The sequence below is a fragment of the Mustela putorius genome, unplaced genomic scaffold (assembly GCF_011764305.1).
Source record: "Mustela putorius furo isolate JIRA1106 unplaced genomic scaffold, ASM1176430v1.1 tig00000407_pilon_pilon_pilon, whole genome shotgun sequence".
Classification (NCBI taxonomy): Eukaryota; Metazoa; Chordata; class Mammalia; order Carnivora; family Mustelidae; genus Mustela; species Mustela putorius.
Genome location: NW_025421373.1, coordinates 10,451,674 through 10,477,455, shown reverse-complemented (window position 1 = coordinate 10,477,455; position 25,782 = coordinate 10,451,674). Strand labels below are relative to the sequence as shown.

Here is a 25,782-nt window from a genome sequence, read left to right as displayed (position 1 = left end):
CTCTGTCTGTCAAATAAATAAATAAAATCTTTTAAAAAATAAAATAAATCAATTAAGAAATAGTTTTATTGGGGTGCCTGAGTGGCTCAGTATGTTAATCATCTGACTTCTGCTTAAGTCATGATCCTGGGGTTCTAGGATGGAGCCCTGCATCCCCAGGGAATCCCTGCTCAGTGGGGAGTCTCCTTCTCCCTCTGCCTATGCCTCTACTCCCACTCATGTGCTTTCTCTCTCTGTCTCTCAAATAAATGAATTAAAAAATACATTAAAAACCAGTTTTATTTAGGGGTACCTGACTGACTATTACAAGAGCATGCCACCCTTGATCTTGGGGTCATTAGTTTGAGCCCATGTTGGGAATAGGGATTACATAAATAAAATAAATAAATAAATAAAAATAAAAAGTTTTATTTATTCTAAAAAGCCCAGTAATATACAGAGTGCATTAAAAGCGTTGAATGCCTAAGTAGGATTTAGTAAAATAGTGGTTTTTTAAGATTTATTTTCTTCATTTTCATACACTAACAGTACTTTAAAATATAATTTATATAAAGTAAAATGAATAGATCTTAAGTGTATAATGAGATGGATTTTGATAAATATGTGTATAACCATCCTAATATCAAATATAGAACATTTTCACTATTTTATTTAACTTCTAATTTTTTGTATGAAAGCTTCACACCCAGCATGGAACCCAAGGTAGGCCTTGAACTTAAAACCCTGAGTTCAGGAATTGTAGGCTCTACCAACTGAGCCAAACAGGCACCCCAGCAGCAAAATCATTGGCACTATTTAAAAAAATCCTTTCTTCTCTACCTATTTAATTTCTGTAAAAATGTTTATAATAATAATGTAGAAATATGTGTCACCTAAATCTTTCATCAAAACAGATGAGTTTGGGGTTGACTGTGGAACATGCCTTTACCAACAAAACGCTCATAGTGAACTTGTTTAACTAGCCACTGCTCTTTGTGCCGTGGATGAAACTTCTGAACAGTAGCTAAGAGGCTCCTAATATTTGTGCACATGTAGGAATTTAGTTGTACTCTTTAAGTTTTTCGTGATGAACTAAATATTACTTTAAAAGTTACCATATTTCCTATTTCAATTATTTCATTGCTTTCTTAGTTCATTGCCATACCATGTTCATTGGGCACAACAGAACTGCCATCTGTGCAATCTGGTTCCTAAATGTGAAGCAGTGAAGTCAAGAGGAGCTCTACTTTCTGCCTTTTCAAGAGATGGTGTTGCCTTGGCAGTAACTCTTAATCAGAAAGATCCAAAGGTTGGTAAATGTAATTTGTCTTGGAAGTGACCTATAAAAGACTTAAGTCCCGTTTGGAGTTCCTCATTTTTTAAATACTACTTTATGTTTTTTTAAATTGGTGTTTTCTGAGCCAATTTAATGTTGTAGATTGGTAAGGTTGTTTAAACTAGCTGTGGTAATTCCAAAACTTGGCCTTGAGAAGTGAAAAAAGGTTAGCATAAAGGAAGAAAAAAAGACAAAGTGGTAACTGATAGCCTTAAAATATAGTCTAAAAAAGTGAGGAGTTTTAGTTTTCAGTATTGTTTTCCAGCTGGGACAAACTTCCAAGAATAGTTTATTTATACAATAATAGTCTCTAGAATTCTTTTTTTAAAGATTTTATTTATTTGAGAGAGAGAAAGCATGAGAGGGGAGAAGCAGAGGAAGAAGCAGACTTCTCGTCCAGCAGGGAGCCCAATGCGGGACTTGATCATGACCTGAGCTGAAAGCAGTTGCTTAGCCAACTGAGCCACCCAGACGCCTCTAGGTCTCTAGAATTAAAAGTAATGATTAAAGTGAAATAATTTAATGGCTTTGTTGTCTTTTTTTTTTCCTTTCTAGGCAACTCAGGTATTGTTTATAAACACACTGAATTTTGTTACTCTATGTGGTAGCCTGAGAGGATGTAGTAATAAGAATCCTGTGGTCCCAGCTACACTTACCAGGTAAGAACTCTTGTGTTTCTATGTAGTGTTTTGATTTTCCAATGGTTTGATAAGTTTAAGGCTCCAATAATTCAAAAGCTATCTAAATAGATATTTAGATAGATAATGAATTTACTTTCAGCATTTGTGCTTGATAACTTCTAAAAATTGCTTTATTAAGGAAAATCCTACTTTAAGAAAGGGTCTCAGTAGGGTAGAAGATAATGAACATATTTTCTTTTCTCCTTTTTCTCCTGTGTTATCTCAGGAGGAGTGGGATTACAACTAGGTAGGGAAATAATTGAGCTTAATTAGAGACCAAAATGAAATAGCCTGGATTGGGAAAACCATTATATACCCAGGAAGGCTGAGGTATTAGCTTTTTAAACAAAGTTGGTGTGCTCTGCACATGAATTAATTTTGAATGGCACATGAGCCACTACCAGATTTTCTCTTGGACTTCTGTAATTTCCTTTTCTAAACACTTTTCTGTGCTGTTCTCTGAATTTCCAAAGTTTTTAGTCTATCTAGCCTTGTCTCTGCATTTTCTTTCTCTCTCCAAAAGTTCTTTTCTAAAGGTATTACTCATTCTTACACCTGAAATTATTATAACACCATGTCTCAAGTATACTTTGATAAAGTATTACTAGTCTCAGTTGCAGTGGTCTGCTTGACTTAGAATCTCTGTCATAATTTAAATGAGGAGCTACTTTTTGTTTTCATGGAAGATTAATATTACCAGATAGTTAAGGAGTAGAAAAGATGGCTTTGGGAGGAGGAAGTCTGCTGCTCATGGACTCTAGCAAGCTGCAGCGAGGATAGGTGGGGTATTGACCTTTAAATCTATCAGTGGATTTTAGTTGTAGACACCAATATGATTAAAACTGTTCTAATTAAATATGAGTAACCAAAAGGCTTAACTCTTTTAGGGAGTATTTTCACCTTACTTGCTTATGTATCTGTGAATTTCTAGCTGATATGTTGTATGGAATACGTATTTATGAGCAAACATCTTTGTTTCTTACCATTTTCCTGGGAAGTAAAATACACAAAATATATGTGCTAGTTGTCTACTGTTCATTCTTTTCCCCTTATATTTGGAATGTTTCACTCTTGGTCATTTTAAATTGTGAAAGACATTATAGAGAGTCCTTTCTAAACATACTGTCTTGCTTTTTCTAGGTCCTACTGGGTGGGTGATATCAGCTGGACTCATGATAGTCTTTTTCTGGCTTGCATGTTAAAACGTGGCTCCCTGGTTTTATTGACCTGTCAAGGTGAATTGGTAACATTAATTACATTTGGTTGCTCCATAGAATTTGGGCCAGCAGAATTTATTCCATTTCACCCTCTAATAACATATAGGTGAGACATTTGAATTGTTATAATTTGTTTACAGAAGGTTTTCTTCTTTGGTATTACTTTACTATGTATGTTTTTTTAAATAATTTTGTCTTTCACATTGTCTTATTCTTTCTTTGCGTCTGTCTTCTCAATATCTGTTTCTTATTTATAGTTTTCTTCTATTTCTTTTTGTTGCTTAATCCTGGTGAAAATTTGACATTGTGACCATGTAAGTATGAGTTATTTAAATATTCAGTAACACTAAAACATTTATCTTCTTTTATGTAAAAGTTCAAAGAAGTATGATATGTCTTTCATTGTTTTAAAAGAAGAATACTTAAATAAATTAGTAACTCAAACTTAACTTGGCAAATGGATTTATCTTTTTTTTTCCCCAAAGGGAAAAAAGGAAAAAGTTGTGGGAAATGGATAGAAGACTTCAGAATTTAGCCATATTTTAATTTTTAATTGTGGGGTGTGGTAGCAGTTTGGGTTTGGAGTCAGATGTAAATTCAAATCTTGGTTCTTCTACTTATTAGTTGTGTGACTTTGGGAAAATTATACTTTTAAGCCTCTGTTTCTTTTACTATGAAAACAAGACTTGGTGGCGCCTGGGTGGCTCAGTGGGTTAAAGCCTCTGCCTTCGGCTCAGGTCATGATCCCAGGGTTCTGGGATCGAGCCCCACATCGGGCTCTCTGCTCACCAGGGAGCCTGCTTTCTCTTCTCTCTCTGCCTGCCTGCCTCTCTGCCTACTTGTGATCTCTGTCTGTCAAATAAATAAATAAAATCTTTAAAAAAAAAAAAAAAGAAAGAAAACAAGACTCGATTGAAGTAAAATAATAAATAGTAATAAATTGTTTAGCACAGTTCCAATAAAAAGTAAGTGCTCAATAAATATTTATTATTATTGATGTTGATATTAGATATGACCAGACATATATACACAGGTATTTACAATACAAAAAAATTGGAAAGCTCCTTTGAAATTAATCCATTGCCATTGTCTCACAGAAAGATAATATAGGAGGGGTATGTCCTTGATTATATTTAGCAAAAAGGATGCTTAATTTTTAGTATTAGAAAATCCTAATTGAAAAATTTGTCATTTCCTGCAGTGGAAGTATTTTTTTCCTTATTTTTATGGTCTATTTCATAATTGACTTAAATTTCCTCATATTCTTCTTTAAAATTAATGTAGGACCTTTTAAAACAGATTACTTTTAATGGTTACATAAGTAATTATGTGAGAAAATTAACTAATAAAAAATCAGGTGCTATAAAACTAAATTGTGTAGAAAATGAAACATTCTTGTATTCCTATTCCTCTGAAATAACAATTATTAACATTTTAGTGTGTTGTCTTAAATTAAAAGAAGTTTTTAAAAAATCACATTTATAATAATAACAATATTTGGGTTTTTTAAAAAAGATTTTGTTTATTTATTTGACAGAGAGATCACAAGTAGGGAGAGGCAGGCAGAGAGAGAGCGGGAAGCAGGCTTCCCATTGCGCAGAGAGCCCGATGTGGGGCTTGATCCCAGGATCCTGAGATCATGATCTGAGCCGAAGGCAGAGGCTTTAAACCACTGAGCCACCCAAGCGCCCCTAGTTTCTTTTTTAAAGCAAAAGTTCTGTGACAAATGCTGTTTACTGTTTGTTTTGCTTTTTTTTTTTTTTTTTTAAAGATTTTATTTATTTATTTGACAGAGAGAAATCACAAGTAGGCAGAGAGAGAGAGAGGAGGAAGCAGGCTCTCTGCTGAGCAGAGAGCCCGATGCGGGACTCGATCCCAGGACCCTGAGATCATGACCTGAGCCGAAGGCAGCGGCTTAACCCACTGAGCCACCCAGGCGCCCTGTTTTGCTTTTTTAATTGAACAGTTTATATTATACATCTTTCCATGAAGTAATTTTTTAATGTTTTATAGATTCCTTGTGGTATAGATATTCTGTAATTAACCAGTCTCCTGTTGACCATTTGACTAATAAAATCTATATTTGAATAGTTTCCTAACCAGAAAGAGATTATAATATATTTTTGATTATCTGTTTTCTTTATAAAGCCCCGAAGTTATTAAGCAGTGATATTAAGTAATCGTAAGCAGGTATACTACCATAACAGTAAATGTGTACATTTATGTGGAAACTCAGTCAAATTTAATCTTAAACTGATAAATTTTACTACTATCTCTCCCAAATGTCTTTCTCATTTTTTTTTTCTTTCTCCTCCCTTTTTCTTTAAGGGGTGTGGGAGAGGGAGAGGAAAGAAAATCTTAAGCAGGCTCCGTGCGTAGCGCGGAGGTTGACTCAGGGCTTAATCCCACAAACCTGAGATCATGACCTGAGCTGAAACCAAGATTTGGATGCTCAACCAACAGAGCCACCCAGGCCCCCCTTCTTTCTCCTCCTTAGTAACAAGTATATTCATATCTCATAATTCTATTCTTATAAGTATATTTAAATATATGAGAAGGAAGGTTAACTATTTAACTCTGTAACAGGAAAAATGAACTGCCTTAATTCTCTGAAATAGTTTGTATAAAACTAAATTAAAAACAAAATAGAGTAAATGCCATAATTCAGGAAATATTCAAAAAGTGTATAAACCTACATATTATTTAGTCATTTATGTTTTCCTTACAGATATATATAATTTAATGTTAGTGTGTTTAAGTGGCTTTTTTATCATTCTGTAGCTTTTAATTGTTGTTTTGCTTTTCTTTGGAATAATATGATTGTTTCCTTGAAGATTTTTTTCTTAACTAATTCTTTAATTTTGTTTTGTTTGCTAGACCACAGCAATTTACATTTCAAGATTTGAATAATTCTGTAGATTCATCAGCTTCTGATAATGACCCTATGAGACAGAGATTTTCTATAAAAGCACACTCACGGTTACCCTACCTCATTATTTCTGATGGATACATGGTCACAACTCTTCGATTTGCTGATAACCTGTCTCCGTCAGTGCTCATGAGATCCCTTCTACTTGATTCAACCCAGAGGCTTGAGAAAACATACCAAAGTATGATATTGTCTAAGGTATAGTGCTTTTTGGTATCATTGGTAACAGATGGCTTCTTAGTTTTCTCAGATTTAAAACCATACTGACAGTAATGTCCTTGGATTATATACAGTTGTCTATAGAATTTTTAACTGCTTGTGATATAATTACAGATAAACTTTGTCTCTTGGAAATCTTTTCTCTTCTGCAGCCAAAAGGCAAAGGGCTGAATTTGCGATCACTGGATTCCCTGAGATGTAGCCTGTTAAAACACCAAGGAAATCAAAGTTTAGCTGATTCTACTGTCCCCAGATTCTTACAGGCAGAAGAAACAATGAACTTAACTGAAAAAACAGCAGATTTCCAGGTACTTGGTTGCAGTGTTTTATTTACTTCAAACAGGTTCATATTGACTTTATACCAAGAAATGTATTTTGTTTTTCTCTCTTGTTAAAGGTAGAGAAATTTGAGAACACCAGTGATTTTACATGTAAGGTATTAAATGGCATTAAGTATAATTTTTTTTCACCCATGTTTTAGGATTTTGAAGCAGAAGAAACTAATGAAGGCATATACTTTCCGGACAACTTATTTTCACTTTGGAACCAAAAAAATGATTCATTGTTCAGTAGTGTCAAGGAGGGAAGATTGGAATTTGCGTCTATGTTTGATACAATACATGCAAAAGATAATATCAAGGAGACAGATAAAACCATTACAGAACTGCATTCTGTCCAGAAAAATCTCCTTGCAGCATGGGCTATAGGAATTTCAAAAAATGTGGTGGAAAAAAATGTAATGTTAAATTACACAGTAGTTTGTATCACTCATTTTTTCTACATTCTTCAATTTATAAAATGTCCTTTCCCTGAACTAGATCTTCTTTTAAGCAAGAGCACAAGACAAAATGCATGGGTACTATGTATCTTTCAACTTTTTCATCAGTGTTTATCATTCCATTATTGGGATATGAGATACAAACAAGATGTGGGACATTTGGTAAAGCTGACCTCAAATACTATAAAGCTTTTGCTGACTCAGCAGCAACAGGGTCAGTTATTTTCAGAGAAGCTTTTGGCTTGTTTTCATTTACTTAAAATGGTAGCTGATAATTTAAATGGCATATACATTCTTCAACCTGAAGTTATTTCAGCATCAACTGATGGAAGTAAAACAGCAGATCAAGACAAATGGGTGGTACCCATTTTTCAAATATTTCAAGATAGTGATTCTCAGGAAAAGTGGTCTTGGAACTCATCTTTCAAGATTTGTCCTCAAGTAATAAACCTTGCTCAACAACCAGGATGCAGGTATAATTACTTTATATTAGGATACCATCAATATTATAGATGTTTTCCTTTTTGAAAAATTTAGATATAATTCCCATACTGTAAAATACATCATTTCGAAGTATTAGAAAAAGGTTGTAGAACTATTAGCACTAAGCCAGAATGTTGTTGTTGTTGTTTTTAAGATTTTATATATTTATTTGATAAAGAGAGATCCCAAGTAGGCAGGGAGGCAGGCAGAGAGGGAGGAGGAAACAGGCTCCTTGCTGAGCAGAGACCCTGATGCAGGGCTTGATCCCAGGATCCTGAGATCATGACCTGAGCTGAAGGCAGAGGCTTAACCCACTGAGCCACCCAGGCGCCCCCAGAATGCTTTTTAAAAAAAATATTTTATTCATTTATCTTGGTGGGGGGAGGGAGGAGCAGAGGGGGAAGAAGAGAAAAGGGAAAAGAATCCCAAGCACACTCCTCATGGAGCCCAATGCAGGACTTGATCCCACAACCCAAAGACCACAACCTGAATAGAAACCAAGAGTTGGATGCCCAACTGACTGAGGCACCCAGGAGCCCCTCCAGAACCTTTTTATAATCCCCCAAAGAAACCCTGTATCCATTACCAGTTAGCGTTAATAGATTTTTATATTATTTTAAAATATTTTAGGATTTATGCCAAATTTTATTCAACACATATATTTTATTAGTCTTGGGCAGCCTTGATACATGCCCAAGAATTGAATGATTTTTGTTTAGGTAAGCACTATAGAAAAATAACTGAAGGCTTTAAAAAATGTATTTTGCATATTTTGATCAGTGGATTTTGTGTTCTATTTAAATCTGATCAGTTTGTATTTATATTACTATATCAGTGAAGAATCCAGGCAAAGATAATAAGGCTAAGTAGGCGGCTGTATTCATTTTTATTCCTAGTCTGAAATTTGGTTTTGATGATCACTTAATTTTGTGTGCAGATTGATTTTTCTCTGGAGAGTGTTGTACAAAAAAACTTTATGGTATCAAACACAACTAAGTCAAAGACTTCCTGAAGGTGACAGACAGTTAACTGAAAAGATGACACAGGAAGCATCTACTGTCAAGGCTCTGTTATGTCATATCCAGGCTAACTTGCAGACTGCTGGAGCTCACATGAACCAAGCCTTGGAACTTAAATCTATCAGTGGTCAGTAGTTTATAAACATTTTCTAACTGTGAATAAGCAATATGGTTAACTAGGCTTTGATTTTATTAATTGGTTGCAATTAATTGTTTTAAAATAGCTTCTGGCTGAGCTATATCCACTAAATTTTAAAATGAAGTAAATTTATATAAAGTATAATCATTAACCATGATTGACTGTTGGTTAAAAACTTCATAGGTGAAGAGTGTTTCCTGTTAGGATCATATGAAAAATCTGTTCAACTGTGGAGGAAAGCTCTACAAGAAACTCAGGAGAAAGGTAGGAGAGTGTTGAAAAGTAATGGTCGCCATAATATTGGTAGGAATGTATTTTGGCATGCTGGACAGCTTAAAAATAATTCCAGATTCCCAAGTGCTCACAATTTCTCAATGCTCAAATAGAATACACAATGGTAGGTACCTTGACTGTCAGAAATACTTATTTAAAATTATTTTTAGTCTTTTTGTCCACTGGATGAAGTAGTGTGGCATTCAAGGAGATGAGAAGTTCTGATGGAGAAAAGTTTTCACAATTCCATTATGGACCTTTACGTTTCATTCTTTTCCAACTCTATCTGCTAAGAATGGGTTCTAATAATGGAGACTGAAAGTAATAGTGGTTTCAACATGAAAGAAGTTTATTTCTCTTTCTTATAAAAGGAGACCAGAAGTTGATAGTCGGGCTGCTTTGGTGTTTCTGTGATCTATGTAAGGACACGTGTCCTTTTATTTTTCTTCTCAGATGTCCTTAGTGTACTGCTTCCTATCTTAAGACCATTACATGAGCTAAGATGGGTACTGAAACTCCAGCCATCACATCCATTTCTAGACAGGAGAGAGGAGGGGAGCAGGAAGGGCAAGAAAAGTGTGTACCTCCTACCTGAGGTACCTCCCTTCCAGCTTTTCTGGAGTGTTGTCTCTTGGTCCAGAGCTAAGTTGTTTTTTTCACATGGCCACATCTAAGTGCAAAATTATGATCTGGGTGCATTATTTTTTTTGTAAGATTTTTTTTTGTTTTTAAGTAATCTCTATACCCAGTGTGGGGCTTGAACCTACAACCCTGAGATTAAGAGTCTCTTGCTCTGCTGACTGAGCTAGCCAGGTGTCCCTGGGTGGATTGTTAAACCAGATAAAATTGAAATTCTTTTTACTCAGAAAGAATGGATAAGGTATCAGTTCTAAACACTCTTCAATACTTGGGCGCCGTGGTCAGGGGTACCTATCTTGTTGGATAGGGTTTCTCCTTTGGGAAGTCTCTTTGACTAACTGTTTGATATACGTATGGTTTCTTGGGGTTTTCTTTTTTTAGCATGTTTCCTTCTGTTTTATACCATGTACACTTCAGATAGATATTGTTATTGGACTTTAGTGCTGAGATGTTGAAGATTTTCAGCACCCTTGGGATAAAATCTTAGTTCTAGGTAGGGCCTGATAAAAGATAATAAAATTGTTCAGAACTTAAAATGAAAGAGAACAAAGTATTGCTGACTTGTTTTAAGAAAAAAAAAACTTATTGGAGTATAAAACAAATACAGAAAAATTCACATAACCTCAGTGTACAGTTTTCATAAACTGAACATTCCTGTCTACCTTGCTCCAAGATTGAGAACATTACCTTGCTGGGGTACTTGGCTGGCTCAGTTGGAGGAGTATGTGACTTGATTTTGGAGTCATGAGTTTGAGCCTCACGCGGTGTAGAGATTACTTAAATAAATTAACTTAAAAAAGGAACATTACCTTGCTAACATGTTTTTAATGTAAGCTTAATTCTTTCTTGTTTAAGGAGGAAGAAGAACATGTTTTCTTCAGATACGCTATTATCTTTCTCTTTTATACTGCTACCTCTATAGCTATAATTTAAATGATGCTCAAGGATTGTGTGATCACCTAGTAAGAATAATTTTGAAGTGGTCCCATCTACCTGTAAAAGAAAATGAGGATTGTTCAGGTATGTATTTTGACAATCAGTATGTTTCATCTCATTAATTTGTATTCATAGGTTTAGATAAAACATGAAGGTTGATTGAGCTGACTAATTATGTCACAATGAATTTTGACTTGTCAGCTTCTCAGTAGCAAGGATTGTGGGGTTTTTTGTTCTGTTTTGTTTTTTTGTTTGTTTTCTTAAATCTTTGGATCCTGAGGGCTTAGCAATAATTGCCTGCTGAACTGCCAGAATTGTTTTCTCACAGTCGTATTTTTTAGACATAATATCAGATATCCAAGTATTTTTCCTTAATATATTTATATTTTAACTATTGGTTAAGGTGGTTTAGTAAAGTGATGAAAATCACTTTCTGAGGTATTCCAACTCTTTTTTTTTTAAATTCATTTAAGCGGCTGCAGAGTATGTGAATTGCCCTTTTTAAAAGGGGTGTATTTAAATTAAGCAATAACCAGAGTGAGATATATATGAACACATATGTATATTATTTGTAAGGTAGTAGACCATTAAATGTATAATATGTATATGAGTGGGTCTGAAATGCCCAGTGTATCAGAACTTTCTAAATGGAGTCCATGCCAGCTTAGGTTTTTATTGTTCCAGCCACTGTTTATAGATCTCTTATTTTTTGTATTTTTATCTTTCAAAATTTTTGTGTTTATTATGAAAGTATGTGTGTTCATTTTAGATAATTTGGAAAAATGGAAATGTATAAAGAAAATTAACTTATAATTCTAACACTTTTTTGTATGTATTCATTTATATATGTATATTATTAGAGCTGTGTATTGTCTTTTGTAATCTTTTTCTTTTTTTTTTTTTTAATTAACATATAATATATTGTTTCAGGGGTAAAGGTCTGTGATTCATCAGTCTTAACCAACTGAGCCACTCCGGCACCCGTGATTCATCAGTCTTACACACTTCACAGCACTCACGATAGCACAGACCCTCCCAATGTCCATCACCCTTTCACCCCAGCCCTCCCAGCCCCCTCCCCTCCACCAGCCCTCAAGTTTGATCCTGAGATTGAGTCTCTTATGGTTTGTCTCCCTCTCTAGTTTCATCTTGTTTCGTTTTTTCCTCTCTTTTATAATCTTTTAAAATTTAACATTTTGATGAATATTTTCAAATGTAAATAGTATGCTTTTTGAAAGCCTATTAAACCTTTCCCCCATTGTTGCACATTTTGGTTGTTGCCACCTATTTACTATTTTAAATAGTGCTGCAGTTCGCATAAATTTTTGTGGGCATTACTAATAATTTCCTTAGGATAAATTTCTAAAAATGAAGTTATTGGATCAAAGAGAATCCATGGTTTTAGGACTGGTATCATATTGCCCTTCAGAAAGGCCTACTAGCTGTTTATGAGTGAAAAGCTTTCCTATGTGACTTTTAACTGATTGAATATTCTTCATCATTTCTCAGTGGTGTCACTAACTTTTAAAATAAGTTGAACCTATATTAATATATTTTAATTTTTAATGACTATTTAAAATATATTGAGTATTCCCTACTGAGTTGGAGGTCCCCAAGACTACCTAACATATTCAGTGATTCACAGGGAGGACACACAGGACTCAGTATATAGTCATACGCAAGTCTATGATCTATTGCACTGAAAAGATACAAAGCAAAATTAGCATAGACAACAGCTGCTTGGGATGAAGTCCAGAGGAAACCAGGCACAAGTTTCTAAGACTCCTTTCCTAGTGAAGTCACACAGGACACATTTAATTCCTCTACGAACGGGTTGTGTCAACACATGTGAATGTTCTTTACCAAGGAAGCGCATTTATTTTTTTAAAGATATTATTTATTCATTTGAGAGAGAGAGAGTGAATGAGCAGAAGAGTGGCAGAGGGAGGGAGAAGCAGACTCCCCACTGAGCAGGGATCCTGATAGGAGCCTTGATCCCAGGACCCTGGGATCATGACCTGAGCTGAAGGCAGAGGCTTAACCAACTGAGCCACCCAGGCGCCCCAAGGAAACTCATTTGAGATTCAGGTTTTTAACTAGACGCTGGCTAGCCACCCACTCCACCTAGTCCATACCAAAATTGTACACTCTCAGAAGAAAAACAGGTATTCAGCATAAACAACATTGTTTGTACAAACAGGTCTGTAAGCTATTCTGTCATCAGTTAAGGTGGTGGAAATCTTTTCCAAATCCAAGTTTCCAGATGCCATTCAAGGGCCAATATTATACACAAGCATTTCAAGTAGTCAGACCTGTTTTGTTATCTCTTTCCTGCACACTTACCTTATTAATCATTGTATATAGGGATAATTTAATTTTTAGTATGTAAGGTTGCCGTTATTACCATCTTCAGGGGGCCACATACAAATTACTGTTTCAAATTTTTTACTTCTGAATTGATACAGTTTTACTTTGTGACCATCTTTTAGAATTAGGTTGCTTCCCATTTAAGGAGTTTATTTCTGAGTTTATAATAATGAGTTTTGTATGATAAAAATTACTGGAAATCTTGCCTTTGTATAATTCCCACAGTAAGTTTAATGCAGGAGAAAATGATTCATACCTATGAGTCATTTAAGTTCGAAGTGAAGAAATAATACTGTTTTTCCAGACTTTAACTGACCAAATGAAGAATACCGCTTGAAGGCTAATCATATTTTTTCAAGATTCCCTTTATTTAAAAAAGCTTACTAACAATAATCTTGAGTACCTACTCTGTGAGAGGAAGAATGTTACCTGCTGAGGTGTACCATGACAAGATAGAAATGGTTCATATGCATATAGAGCTTAATATTCTTGTGAATATTATTAAGTGACTTTTGGGAAAGAGAAGTATTTTGCTATTGTTGGGGCCATAAATTTTATTTTATTTTATTTTATTTATTTATTTTTTAAAGATTTTATTTATTTATTTGACAGACAGACAGCACAAGTAGGCAGAGAGGCAGGCAGAGAGAGAGGAGGAAGCAGGCTCCCCGCTGAGCAGAGAGCCTGATGCGGGGCTCGATCCCAGGATCCTGGGATCATGACCTGAGCCGAAGGCAGAGGCTTTAACCCAGTGAGCCACCCAGGTGCCCCAATTTTATTTTTTAATTAATTTACTAATTGGAGAGGGAGAGAGAGGGGGGAGGAGAGGGAGAGAAGGAATCCCAAGCAGGCTCCACTCGCAGCACAAGCCCACCTGGGGCTTGATCTCATAGCCCTAAGATGATAACCTGCACCTAAATCAAGAACTGGATACTTAATCAACTGAGCCAAACAGGTGCCCCGGGACCATGAATTTCATAAAAATTAATGTTAACTTAGTATTTTTCTGTATTTACTAGCTTAACTATTTTCAGATTTCTGAATGCCAGTTTATAATACAAAGTTTTGATTCTCAAATAGGGACTGTATCCTAATCCCCAGATCTAACGGTACAGAAAATAGCATTAAGAATCACTATTTGAGGGACGCCTGGGTGGCTCAGTTGGTTAAGCAGCTGCCTTCGGCTCAGGTCTTGATCCCAGGGTCCTGGGATCGAGTCCCACATCGGGCTCCTTGCTCGGCAGGGAGCCTGCTTCTCCCTCTGCCTCTGCCTGCCTCTTTGTCTGCCTGTGCTCGCTTGCTCTCTCTCCCTCTGTCTCTTACAAATAAATAAATAAAATATTTAAAGAAAAAAAAAAAAAGAATCACTATTTGAGAGGGCCCTGTGTGGCTCAGTTGGTTAAGCGGCTGGTTTGGCTCAGGTTATGATCCCAGCATCATGGGATAGAGCATAGAGCATCAGCTTCCTACTCAGTAGGGGAGTCTGCTTCTCCCTCTCCCTCTGCCCCTCTCTGCACTTGTGCTCTCTTTCTCACTCACTCTTTCTCAAATAACATCTTAAAAAAAAAAAAAAGAATCACTGTTCTAGTGCTTTACAGATTATTTTTGTAGTAAGCTCTGTCTCCTTTCATCAAAGAAAAAGCCTTAGAAAAAGGAAGAAAAGGGAAAAGAATGAATCTAAGCTTGCAAGTCCATCATGACTGGATTGTTTTGTATTTCTCCTTCCATGTTTTAGAGTAAAACTGGTGGGGCGCCTGGGTAGCTCAGTGGGTTGAAGCCTCTGCCTTCGGCTCAGGTCAGGATCCCAGTGTCCTGGGATCGAGCCCCACATCGGGCTTTCTGCTCCACAGAAAGCCTGCTTCCTCCTCTCTCTCTGCCTGCCTCTCTACCTACTTGTGATCTCTGTCTGTCAAATAAATAAATAAAATCTTTTAAAAAAAATAAAGTAAAACTGGTAACTTGAAGTCATCAGTAGTTCTGAAGTACATATGCTCATAATTGTGAGTTAATTATTTTTGTTCAGTTGTCCTCAAGAAGTATAGATACCATTATAAAATTAGCTCATACAGGTCATGGGTGCACATCTCACAAACAATTTTTAATTGTAATTTTCTTCTTGTATAGTGTTGGGAACTTAAATATTATTACTTTTTGATAGTTTGATCAGAATCTCCTTTGGTCATTTGCTGTATTCCTTAGTTCCCGAGAAGTCTCACTGTGAGTTTGGAATAACAAGAAATGTTCGTCCTGACGTGGCGGTGAGGGTTATCCAGTCCATGGCTCGTTTCATGGCCGCCTATTTCGCCAATCAGCTGCTTTACATTTTGCCACCTCACAATGTGAATGATCTTCCTCCCCTTCATGTTAAAACAGGTAATACAGTAAGCAAATAATAATCTCACTTTGTTTTTTCACATAGTATTTAGAATCAACTTATATAGTGATCATTAGTCTATGGAAATAATACTGTTCTAGCTTAGTGTGTGACATATAGATTCTCAGTGTCTATAAATGAATAAAATCTGAGAAAGATATTGCTTAAGTTTGTTTTTATTGATTATGGATTTTTAATTATAAATTTTAGACAAATTGGTGTTTTTATAAAGTTTCCATTTTTAAAGTAAAAGGACTGTCATTTACATAAAAATGTGAAAAATTAAAAAAATTTGAGTATGTTAATTTAGAATTTAATTTTATTTAAGTGATTTACTTTTATAATTTCCTTTAGGTCATTTACTTTGTTCTACTTAATCATTTTATTAATGTCAATATGTACCACAGATCAGTGCGTAGAGAACTGCTCTGCCCTCATGGAGAGAAACATGTACACAGATTTCTATGATGTTCATTTTATTCCACTAATTTTGTTAAGTGTCTGCTGTGTAACAAGCAGTGTTATAGGTGCTAGAAATATATTAACATACACCACATGAGATTAACAATATGAAGATATTTGTAGTTCTTTTATTTTGATGTTTGAAATAGACTTATTCTGACTGCCATGAACAAAACAGTTAAAATGCCTGTTCTTTTATGGAATTTAAATATAACATCTAGTAGTTTGAAACAGAAAGTTAAATAAATGAATACATAAACAAGATATATCAAGTGTGATAATTGGCATGCAGAGAACTGAAGTAGAGTAATGCGTGATGACTGAGTGGCTATTTCAGATGGTGAATTTGGGAAAATGCTCTCTTGAGGGGAGGGGACATTTAAGATGAACTCTTAATGACAAGGAGGAACAGCATGGACATATCAGTACTTAAAGCATTCTAACCTGAGCTTGTGGAAAAGCTCCAGAACAAGAATAAACTTGATGCCTTTGAGAAACTGAAAGGCTGGTGTGACTGGAGCGTAGAGGATGAGGTGGAGACTGATAAGACATGAAGGCAGAGACAGGAGCCAGTTGTTGTGAGCCAGGGGAAGGAACCTGCCGTTTAAGTACAGTGGGATTTCATCAGGAAGTAGCATGAACTGATACACATATATTAGAATAGTACAAGATATAAGGTAATTAGAAGTTTAATAGAGGGGGGGGGTGTCTGGGTGGCTGTTTCCATTAAGCATCTGCCTTCAGCTCAGGTCATAATTGAGGGGTCCTGAGCTGGAGTCCTGCATCTTGCTCCCTGCCCTGCAGAGAGTCTGCTTCTCCCTCTCCCCCTTCCTCTCCCCGTTGTGCTCTCTCTTTCTCTCAAATAAATAAATAATAAGAGAAAAAGGAGCAGAGGACTGCCTATGCCCACTTGAACAACACTTTAGCAGTAGTGCTAGTCTCTCTTCTCACCTGGGGTTCTTCAGGAGGTTCTGCTCCCTAGACAGTCATGTTTGTGAGGTAGGATCAGAAGAACTTGTTTCATGGTTTCTTTTCTAGTAGATCCCTGCTTCTCTGGGAAGAAGAGTTTTTCCTAACCTGATTATGGCTTGTTTTAGGGAGCGGTACAAATAGGAACATGTACTCAGCTTCCACCAGGCTCTGTCTGCTTTCCTGTCCCTGTCCACCATAGTCCTTTTCGACCATGTCCTAATTCAGATTCAGCTGGTGCTCCCTGCCTTTTCTTTCTAACAGCATGCACTCCTTTCACTTTATGCCTTCCCCTAGAATATATATTACTCAGGTACGTGTGACTTATTTCCTTGTACATTTGATAATACAGTTGACCCGTGAACAATACAGCAGTTAGGCATGCCAGCACGATGCACAGTCAAAAATTCACATATAACTTTTGACTCCCCCAGAAGTAAACTGTCGATAATCTATTATTGACCACAAGTCTTACCCATAAGATAGAGTTCATTTGTATTTTGTACATGTATTATTTTTTGTATTCTTACAATAAAGTAAGCTAGAAAAAGAAAAAGTTAAGAAAATCGTAAGAGAGGGGCAATTCAGTGAGTTGAGCCTCTGCCTTGGTCTCAGGTCATAATCTCAGGTTCCTGGGATGGAGCCCTGCATTGGTCTCTCTGCTCAGCAGGGATCCTGCTTTCTCCTGCTCCTGCCTACTTGTGATCTCTGTTTGTCAAATAAATAAATAAAATCTTAAAAAATAAAATCCTAAGAGAAAGTACATTTATATTACTGTACTGTATTTATCCAGAGAAATTTTGTATGAGTAGACCTGCACAGTTCAAACCCATGTTGTTCAAGGGTCAACTGCATTTCTTATCATTGCAGTGGTTTTATATTTAAGCTCTCTTTTGTTACATCCCTAGGTATTTATCACCTGTGTTTTCTGTTTTTGGTAGTAATGTTTCTGACAACAAATGTCCTTAATCCACATTATTTTACTGAAGAGAAAAGGTAGCACTCTCTCTCTGTTTTTTTGAAAAACCTTTAAGAAAAAAAAAGATCAAATCCTGAGTTAGAAAGTTTGTCTCGATTTCTTATCTTTCCTAGCCTACATTATTTATAGGACTTTAGTTGTTTGCCATGATCTTTGTCTTTTCAGATCACTTTGCATCCCTAGACAAGATTGATCTTTTTTTTTTTTTTTTAAGATTTTATTTATTCATTTGACAGACAGAGGTCACAAGTAGGCAGAGAAACAGGCAGAGAGAGAGGAGGAAGCAGACTCCTTGAGAAGCAGAGAGCCTGATGCAGGGCTTGATCCCAGGACCCTGAGATCATGACCTGAGCCGAAGGCAGCGGCTTTAACCCACTGAGCCACCCTGGTGCCCCAATAAGATTGATCTTTATCACATTGTAGGAAGAAAGGTGATAGTATTATTGAATTGTTTTGGGGCATATTCATAACCATTCATAAAAGCTCAAAGACACACATGTGTATTTCTTGTGTACATATCTTCCCAGTGAGAGGAGAGTCTAGGAAAGAAAGTTTTATGATCTCTTCCTAAGCCTGAGACTGTGATTATTGAAAAGTTAAATACCTGAACATGATATATATAGGATTTAATTCCTAGTATCTTGAAAAAGGTTATCTGCAGGCTTGACTTAGAATAGTTTTTATGTTAGTCATTTTAATCAGAACTAATGGCAGAATGTGTTGAGGATTTGAGTTGCTTATTTGGCATGATGTTTGCTGTATGAAAGCAATAAAATTTTTAGAAAATTAAATCATTCAAATTCTTTTAGTATTATGGTACTTTGCTCATAGTAAATAAAAAAGTAGGAAAAATTTCATCAGTCTCTGGGCTCTTTGCCTGTGCAGAATCAAACATTCAAGTGAATGGCAAATTTTTGTGTTTCTATCCAAACGTGTTTGTCAGAAAGTTAAGTGTTAGTGTGTGGTATGGGCAGAGACTAGGTCACATGAGAAACTGATCATTTCAAGGAGCAGAAACCCATGTATATCATTTGCCAGTTTTATTTTGAGGAAGTGATTGGGAATGTTAGCAATATGTATTTTTTTTTCATTAAGAATTCTTGAGAATCTTTTTTTAATAAAGGGGACTTGAATTTTATTTCTAATTTCTTAAATTATAATTCATATTGTTATGAAATTTTATACAACTGATTGTTCTAATTATAAAATTCATTAATTCTTCATAAATTCATACATTTTACCTATTTACGTCACAAAAGTTTAGAAGTGACAATCTGAGCTGGTGCCAATGCATACTTACTTTCCTTTTTTTTTTTTTAATTTTTAATTCTTTTCAGCATAACAGTATTCATTGTTTTTGCACCACACCCAGTGCTCCATGCAATCTGTGCCCTTCCTAATACCCACCACCTGGTTTCCCCAACCCCCCCCCCCACCTTCAAAACCCTCAGATTGTTTTTCAGAGTCCATCGTCCCTCATGGTTCACCTTCTCTTCCAATTTCCCTCAACTCCCTTCTCCTCTCCATCTCCCTTTGTCCTCCATGCTATTTGTTATGCTCCACAAATAAGTGAAACCATATGATAATTGATTCTGCTTGACTTATTTCACTCAGCATAATCTCTTCCAGTCCTGTCCATGTTGCTACAAAAGTTGGGTATTCATCCTTTCTGATGGAGGCATAATACTCCATAGTGTATAAAATAACAGTTTAGTCATCATATTTCCAAGTTGCTTACTCATGTTACTTTAATTAGGGAAAGGTATGAAAGGCCAGGGGAGAAGGATAACACCCTTTGTATTTAATCCCAGGCCAGACTGAAATCTTGTCCATTTAGTCAGGATTATTGAAAATTATTCTTTTCTACTTTTTTATAAACACTAATATATTGAACACTTAATGCTTGAGTTTTACTTCAAATTAGTTATTTATTGCATGATGCTATGTGAAATACAGATTCATATAAAATGCATCTCTGGTCTCCAAATTTCTAATAGGAGAAATAGAGATGTATTTCAGTTAGCCCACAGTAATAAATTGTACACTGTGGCCCAGTATACTTTAGTGTGTATAAGTATGTTTTTATTATCTGACAAAGTTTTCATTAAACTGTATTTATATTTGTTTTATGTAATGTACTCAATGCTGTCTCTTTCTGTATCTACTCAGTTCTGTTTCATTTTTTAAGAATGCTGGCATTTACTTCATGATCCACTAATGAGGCATTTTCTTCAGTGTTAAAAACAAAACCTAGAGTATGTTAAGTATTATTTAAACCATGTTTTAAAAAATATTTTATTTATTTATTTATTTAGAGAGAGGGAGAGAGTATGAGCCGGGGGAAGGGCAGAGGGAGAAGAAGACAGAGGGAGAAGAAGACAGAGAAGCTGACTCTGCACTAAGTGCAGAACCCAAGGTGGGGCTGGATCTCATGAACCTGAGATCATGACCTGAGCTGAAACCAAGAGTTGGACACTCAGCCGATGGCACCAGTCAGGTGCCCCCGTTTTATTTTATTTTTTTAAAGATTTTATTTATTTTTTTGACAGAGAGAGATCACAAGTAGGCAGAGAGGCAGGCAGAGAGAGAGGGGGAAGCAGGCTCCCTGCTGAGCAGAGAGCCCGATGTGGGGCTCGATCCCAGGACCCTGGGATCATGACCTGAGCCAAAAGCAGAGGCCTTAACCCACTGAACCACCCAGGTGCCCCAAGGTGCCCCCATTTTAAACCATTTTTTTTTAAGATTTTATTTATTTATTTGACAGAGATCACAAGTAGGCGTAGAGGCATAGAGGCAGGCAGAGAGAGAGAGAGGAGGAAGCAGGCTCCCCGCCAAGCAGAGAGCCCGATGCGGGACTCGATCCCAGGACCCTGAGATCATGACCTGAGCCAAAGGCAGCGGCTTAACCCACTGAGCCACCCAGGCGCCCCTTTAAACCATTTTTTAAAATATTTTATTTAGGGGCACCTGGCTGAGATCATGACCTGAGCTGATACCAAGAGTTGGACACTCAGCCGATGGCACCAGTCAGGTGCCCCCATTTTAAACCATTTTTTAAAAGATTTTATTTAGGGGCACCTGGCTGGCTCAGTCAGTTAAGCATCTGTCTTCCACTCAGATCATAATCTGGGAGTCCTGGGATCGGGCCCCTGTTTCGGGCTTCCTGCTCGAGCGGGGAGCCTGCCTTTCTCTCTCCCTCTGCTCCTCCCACTGCCTGTTCTCTCTCACTCTCTCTCTATCAAATAAATAAATAAAATCTTAAAAAAAAAAAAGACAAAGAAAAGACTCTATTTATTTGAGAGAGAGAAAGCATGAACAGGGAGAGAGGCAAGGGGAGAGGGAGGCTGAAGCCTCTACTTGGGGCTCGATCCCAGGACGGTGAAATTGTGACCTGAGCCACAGTTAGATGTTTAACTGACTGAGGCACTGAGGCATCCCTATCTTAAGCCATCTTTTTGTGATTCTGTGTAAAAAATGCTAATTAAACAGATAGGGACTCCTGGCTGGCTCAGTCAGTGAAGCATGTGACTCTTGATCTTGGGTTTATAAGTTTTCAGCCCCACATTCAGTGTAGAGGTTACTTAAAAATAAAATCTTAAAAAAAGAGAGAGAGAAGTAACTACGTGAGGAGAAGTGAGTTCTGATAAATTAATTGTAATATCTATTTTCTTTTATTTACTCATAGAATACTCCCTTCGACTTATTCCTTTACAACACTCTAAGGTGGCTAGTGTTGTAAGAGATCAGAATCTTTCTGATGTGTGGACAGTTGAATATGCCTTTGAATTATTACTTATTGGTGGCCTAGTTCCAGAGGCTGTGTGGCTGGCACATAAACTTGGAGACTGGAAGACATCTGTTTCCGTTGGTGTGGCCTTCCAACTGTTCTGTAAACATGATAGCAATTTCATAAGGTATGTACAAACTTAGGTAGGCAAACTTAGGTTAAGAAATAGTATCATAGTGACATCTAACTTTTTATTTCTCTCATTGCTGACATTTGCACATTTTGTGGAATCCTTGGTCCAGAGGTGTCCAATAAAATTGTTTTCAGTGCTGGAAATGTTCTATGTGTGCAGTCCAGTATGATAGCTATTAGTCATATGTAGCTATTGAGCACTTGAAATGTGGCTAGTAAGACCAAGGAACTGAGTTTTCAGTCTAATTTAAATTTAAATAGTAAATATGCACCTAGTGGCTACCAAGTTGGACAGCTTCACAGCTTTCTTGTATTAAAACTTAAAAAAAACGAGGAGCCTGCGTCGTCCTCTCTCTCTCTGCCTGCCTCTCTGCCTACTTGTAATCTCTGTCTGTCAAATAAAAAAAATTAAAAAAAATCTTAAAAAAAAAAAACTTAAAAAAAAAAACACTTTTATTTAGCACATTTGTTAGTAATTCCCTCAAAAGTCTTAGTCAATGGGAGAGTTTGTCTAAAGTAGGATTTAAATTTTAAGCTAATCAATCTAATATATGTATTTTAACTTTTTTGAACATTATGGTATTTATGTATCTTTGATATTTTTCAGTTCAGTAATTCAACATATATTTATTTATACGTGACCTTTCTATACCACGCTCTCTGCCAGATATTTTAGTAGACATAAACATAGATGCCACATAGTCTTCATGCTTAAAACATTCATAGTTTAATAGTGACATTAGGACAAAACATTATTATAATTTAGGTAGTGTGATAAAAGAAGTGCCAGTGATGCAGTGGAGAGAGCAATATTATGAAATGGGCATAGGACAGGAAATATTTTATGTAGGAGATATCATTTGAGATAGGCATTAAAGGGAAGGCAGGATCTTGACAAATGGAGTAGCTGTAGGGAGGCAGAACATTCCAAACATGAGCATTCCAAAGATGAGTTTGGTACAGTTTGGATAGAGTAGACTGTAGGGTAGCAATGAGAAATAATGATGGGATGATGTATTAGTATCATAATCATGGAGAGCCTTAAAAATTTTCTTAGTGTGATATTTCCTCAATTATTTATTTCCCTCTAATTATTTCTTTTTAAAATAGAAGATGAATAAAGAAAATGAATTTCACTGTTTCTTAAAATTTCATGTTTAGTTCTTAGTGTGTTAATATTTCTTTTTTTTAAAGTTTGGATTCATTTCTCTTAACTTGATGTGATTTCAGGTCCAACAAAAAGGGTCTGAATTTACCTATAAATTTGACTCCAGCACAGATTTTCCAGGAAAAACTGCAGTGTTTTTTAGGTCGGCCAGCCTCTTCCGAAGCAAAAAATGAAATGGGCTCAAGACACAAACAGTTTACAGGTATGTTACCTACTTCTGTTCGAGAGTGTATCAGCTTAATTAATATAAACCTTATGATATTTTAAAAAGCTTGTTAATATCCACAAATATATTAAACTTTGCAGCAAGCTTATCAAAGATAAAAGTTTGCTATTTATTCCTAATCATGGGTGCATTCAGAACTTAAGCCAGCTCAAAAAATGATGGTTAGTAACTGAATGAGACTCTGATTTTCTGTACATATCTTTTTACCAGTTATATTTTGCTCCATTTGGATTATTTTCTCTTGTAGTCATAGCTGTAGAATTTCGCACACAAGAGAGTATTTAGTTCAAGTCTTGCTGAGTGCATAAATCACAGGGTTGGTTTTGTTTTTTGTTTGAAAAGTTCAGAGTGGCATGACAAAATTAAAAAAAATGTAATATCACATATATTTCATAGATTTGTCCAGAAGCCTTATAAAATTTGTCTGTTTTATAAATGGAGAAATTTAGATGAAAAGTAATGAAGTCAGGTATTTAAAGATATATGTTTAATGACTACTGTAGGACCCTTGGATTTTGTTAGTGCATGTCTCTATTAAGCGGTGAGATTTCTAACTCTAGATTCTTAGATCTTACTAATTATGACTCCTCTTTTCAGAAAGAACTCATAATACTTGGAAATCTGACTAAAAACTTCTTTGCTAGTTTTTTGTCAATATTTTTATTTTTATTTATTTTTTTATTTATTTTATTTTATTTATTTATTTATTTATTTATTTTTAAAGATTTTGTTTATTTATCAGAGAGAGAGAGGGAGAGAGCGAGCATAGGCAGACAGAACGGCAGGCAGAGGCAGAGGGAGAAGCAGGCTCCCTGCTGAGCAAGGAGCCCGATGTGGGACTCGATCCCAGGACGCTGGGATCATGACCTGAGCCGAAGGCAGCTGCTTAACCAACTGAGCCACCCAGGCCTCCCTATTTATTTTTTTTAAAGATTTTATTTATTTACTTGAGAGAGAGACAGTGAGAGAGAGCATTAACGAGGAGAAGTTCAGAGAGAGAAGCAGACTCCCCATGGAGCTGGGAGCCTGATGCCCGGGATCATGACCTGAGCCGAAGGCAGTCGTCCAACCAACTGAGCCACCCAGGCGTCCCGTCAATATTTTTAAATTTATTTTTAAATATTCATTTATTTTTAAAGATTTTATTTATTTATTTGAGAGAGAGAGATCAAGAGAGCAGCAGAGGCAGAGAGAGGAAGCAGGCTCCCCCCTGAGCAGGGAGCCCAACTCAGGGTTTGATCTCAGGACCCTGGGACATGACCCAAGCTGGAGGCAGACAGAGCCTCAACTGACTGAGCCACTCTGGCACCTCTGTCAGTATTTTTTTAAATAAATAAAAAGATAATGTAGCCTCATGAAAGTTGGTTTTGAAAAAAGAGGACTAAAAAAGTCTTAGTCTGAACTTATAGTTCTGGCATTATGTTGTTTTAAATCATCTGCAAAACTTTCCCACAATAAATAGATAGATAAAATGTGTTTCTAGATAAAACATAAAAATAGGTGTTTTAAGGCTAATATATAGAGAAAGTGGGGGAAATTTCCAGGAGTCAGAAAGACAGAAGAAATAGAAACTCAGTGGATGCTACCCCTAGATATTTAAGCATGATAAAAACATAGAACCACAAGAAGACCTGTACACAAATGTTCATAGCAGCTTTTTCATAATTGTCAAAAACTTGAAACAACTCCAGTGCCTGTCAACTTGTGAATGAATAAACAAATTTCATTGTATCTGTACAATAGAATAATCAGGAATGAAGAGGGGTAAACTACTGATAACATGCAACAATGTGGATGAATTGCAGAACCATTGTAGGGAATGAAAGAAGTCAGAAACAAAGATTACATATTGTTTGATTCCATTTATGTGATATTTTATTAAAAGTAACACTATAAGGGGCACCATGGTGGCTCAGTTAGTTGAGTGTCTTAACTCTTGGTCTCTGCTCAGGTCATGATCCCATGGTTTGGGGAATTGAGCCCCATATCGAGTATAGGGCTCAGCGTGGAGTTGCTTGAAGAATTCTCTCCCTCTGCCTCTCCCCTCATCCTCAGTCTCCCTCTCAAATAAATAAATCTTAAAAACAAACAGTGTAAGGACAAGAAACAGATCAGTGGTTGCCATCAGAAGAACTTTTTGGGGGTGATGGCATTATTCTTACAAGGCTGAATAAATTTGTCACAGCTCATTGAGCTATATACTTAAAAAGGATGAATTTTAACATATGTAAATTATACCTTTTAAACTGATTTAAGAGCAAACTCAGCAGATGGTTAGTGAAGTGTAAGATGAATTTGAACTCTCTAGGTGTGTAGGACACAGCTTATGTATAAAAAGAGTTCCTTTATACCCATACCAAATTGTGGATAGTAGCTATTTCTGGAGAGAGTGAATGGAATATGATTGGTACAGAAATTTCAGCTATATCTGAAACATTTTATTTTTTAAAAATATTAAATATATCAACAATGCTAATATCAGACAAGAATGAAAAGTCAATACATGAGTGCTTTCATATTATATTCTGTATCTTAAAGCATGCTTTAAATATTTCATAATATAAAAGTCCCTAAATCTCTATTTCTATCATTTACATCTTCGTGCACTTTACCTTTTGGGACATATCCACATTTATATATGTATTTATATAGTTGAAGCTAAATGTAAGACTTTTTTTGTCTTTTTAAAAA

The 25,782-nt window shown here is 36.0% G+C and overlaps 1 protein-coding gene across 9 annotated transcripts in view; it reads left to right on the top strand.

Moving 5' to 3' along the window:
• Nucleotides 1-25,782, top strand: part of CPLANE1 (ciliogenesis and planar polarity effector 1) — a 138,690-nt gene that overhangs the window by 19,415 nt on the left and 93,493 nt on the right. For all 9 annotated transcript variants that reach the window (XR_006606593.1, XM_045079482.1, XM_045079484.1 and 6 more), the window contains exons 7-18: nt 1,132-1,288; nt 1,871-1,974; nt 3,136-3,318; nt 6,090-6,339; nt 6,513-6,668; nt 6,842-7,611; nt 8,559-8,767; nt 8,963-9,043; nt 10,547-10,711; nt 15,194-15,367; nt 21,464-21,692; nt 22,928-23,067. Coding sequence is in view for 8 of the 9 variants with exons in the window: in XM_045079482.1 (XP_044935417.1) it covers nt 1,132-1,288; nt 1,871-1,974; nt 3,136-3,318; nt 6,090-6,339; nt 6,513-6,668; nt 6,842-7,611; nt 8,559-8,767; nt 8,963-9,043; nt 10,547-10,711; nt 15,194-15,367; nt 21,464-21,692; nt 22,928-23,067 (2,618 nt within the window). In the remaining variant the exon portion in view is untranslated. The remainder of the gene's footprint in view (nt 1-1,131; nt 1,289-1,870; nt 1,975-3,135; nt 3,319-6,089; nt 6,340-6,512; nt 6,669-6,841; nt 7,612-8,558; nt 8,768-8,962; nt 9,044-10,546; nt 10,712-15,193; nt 15,368-21,463; nt 21,693-22,927; nt 23,068-25,782) is intronic.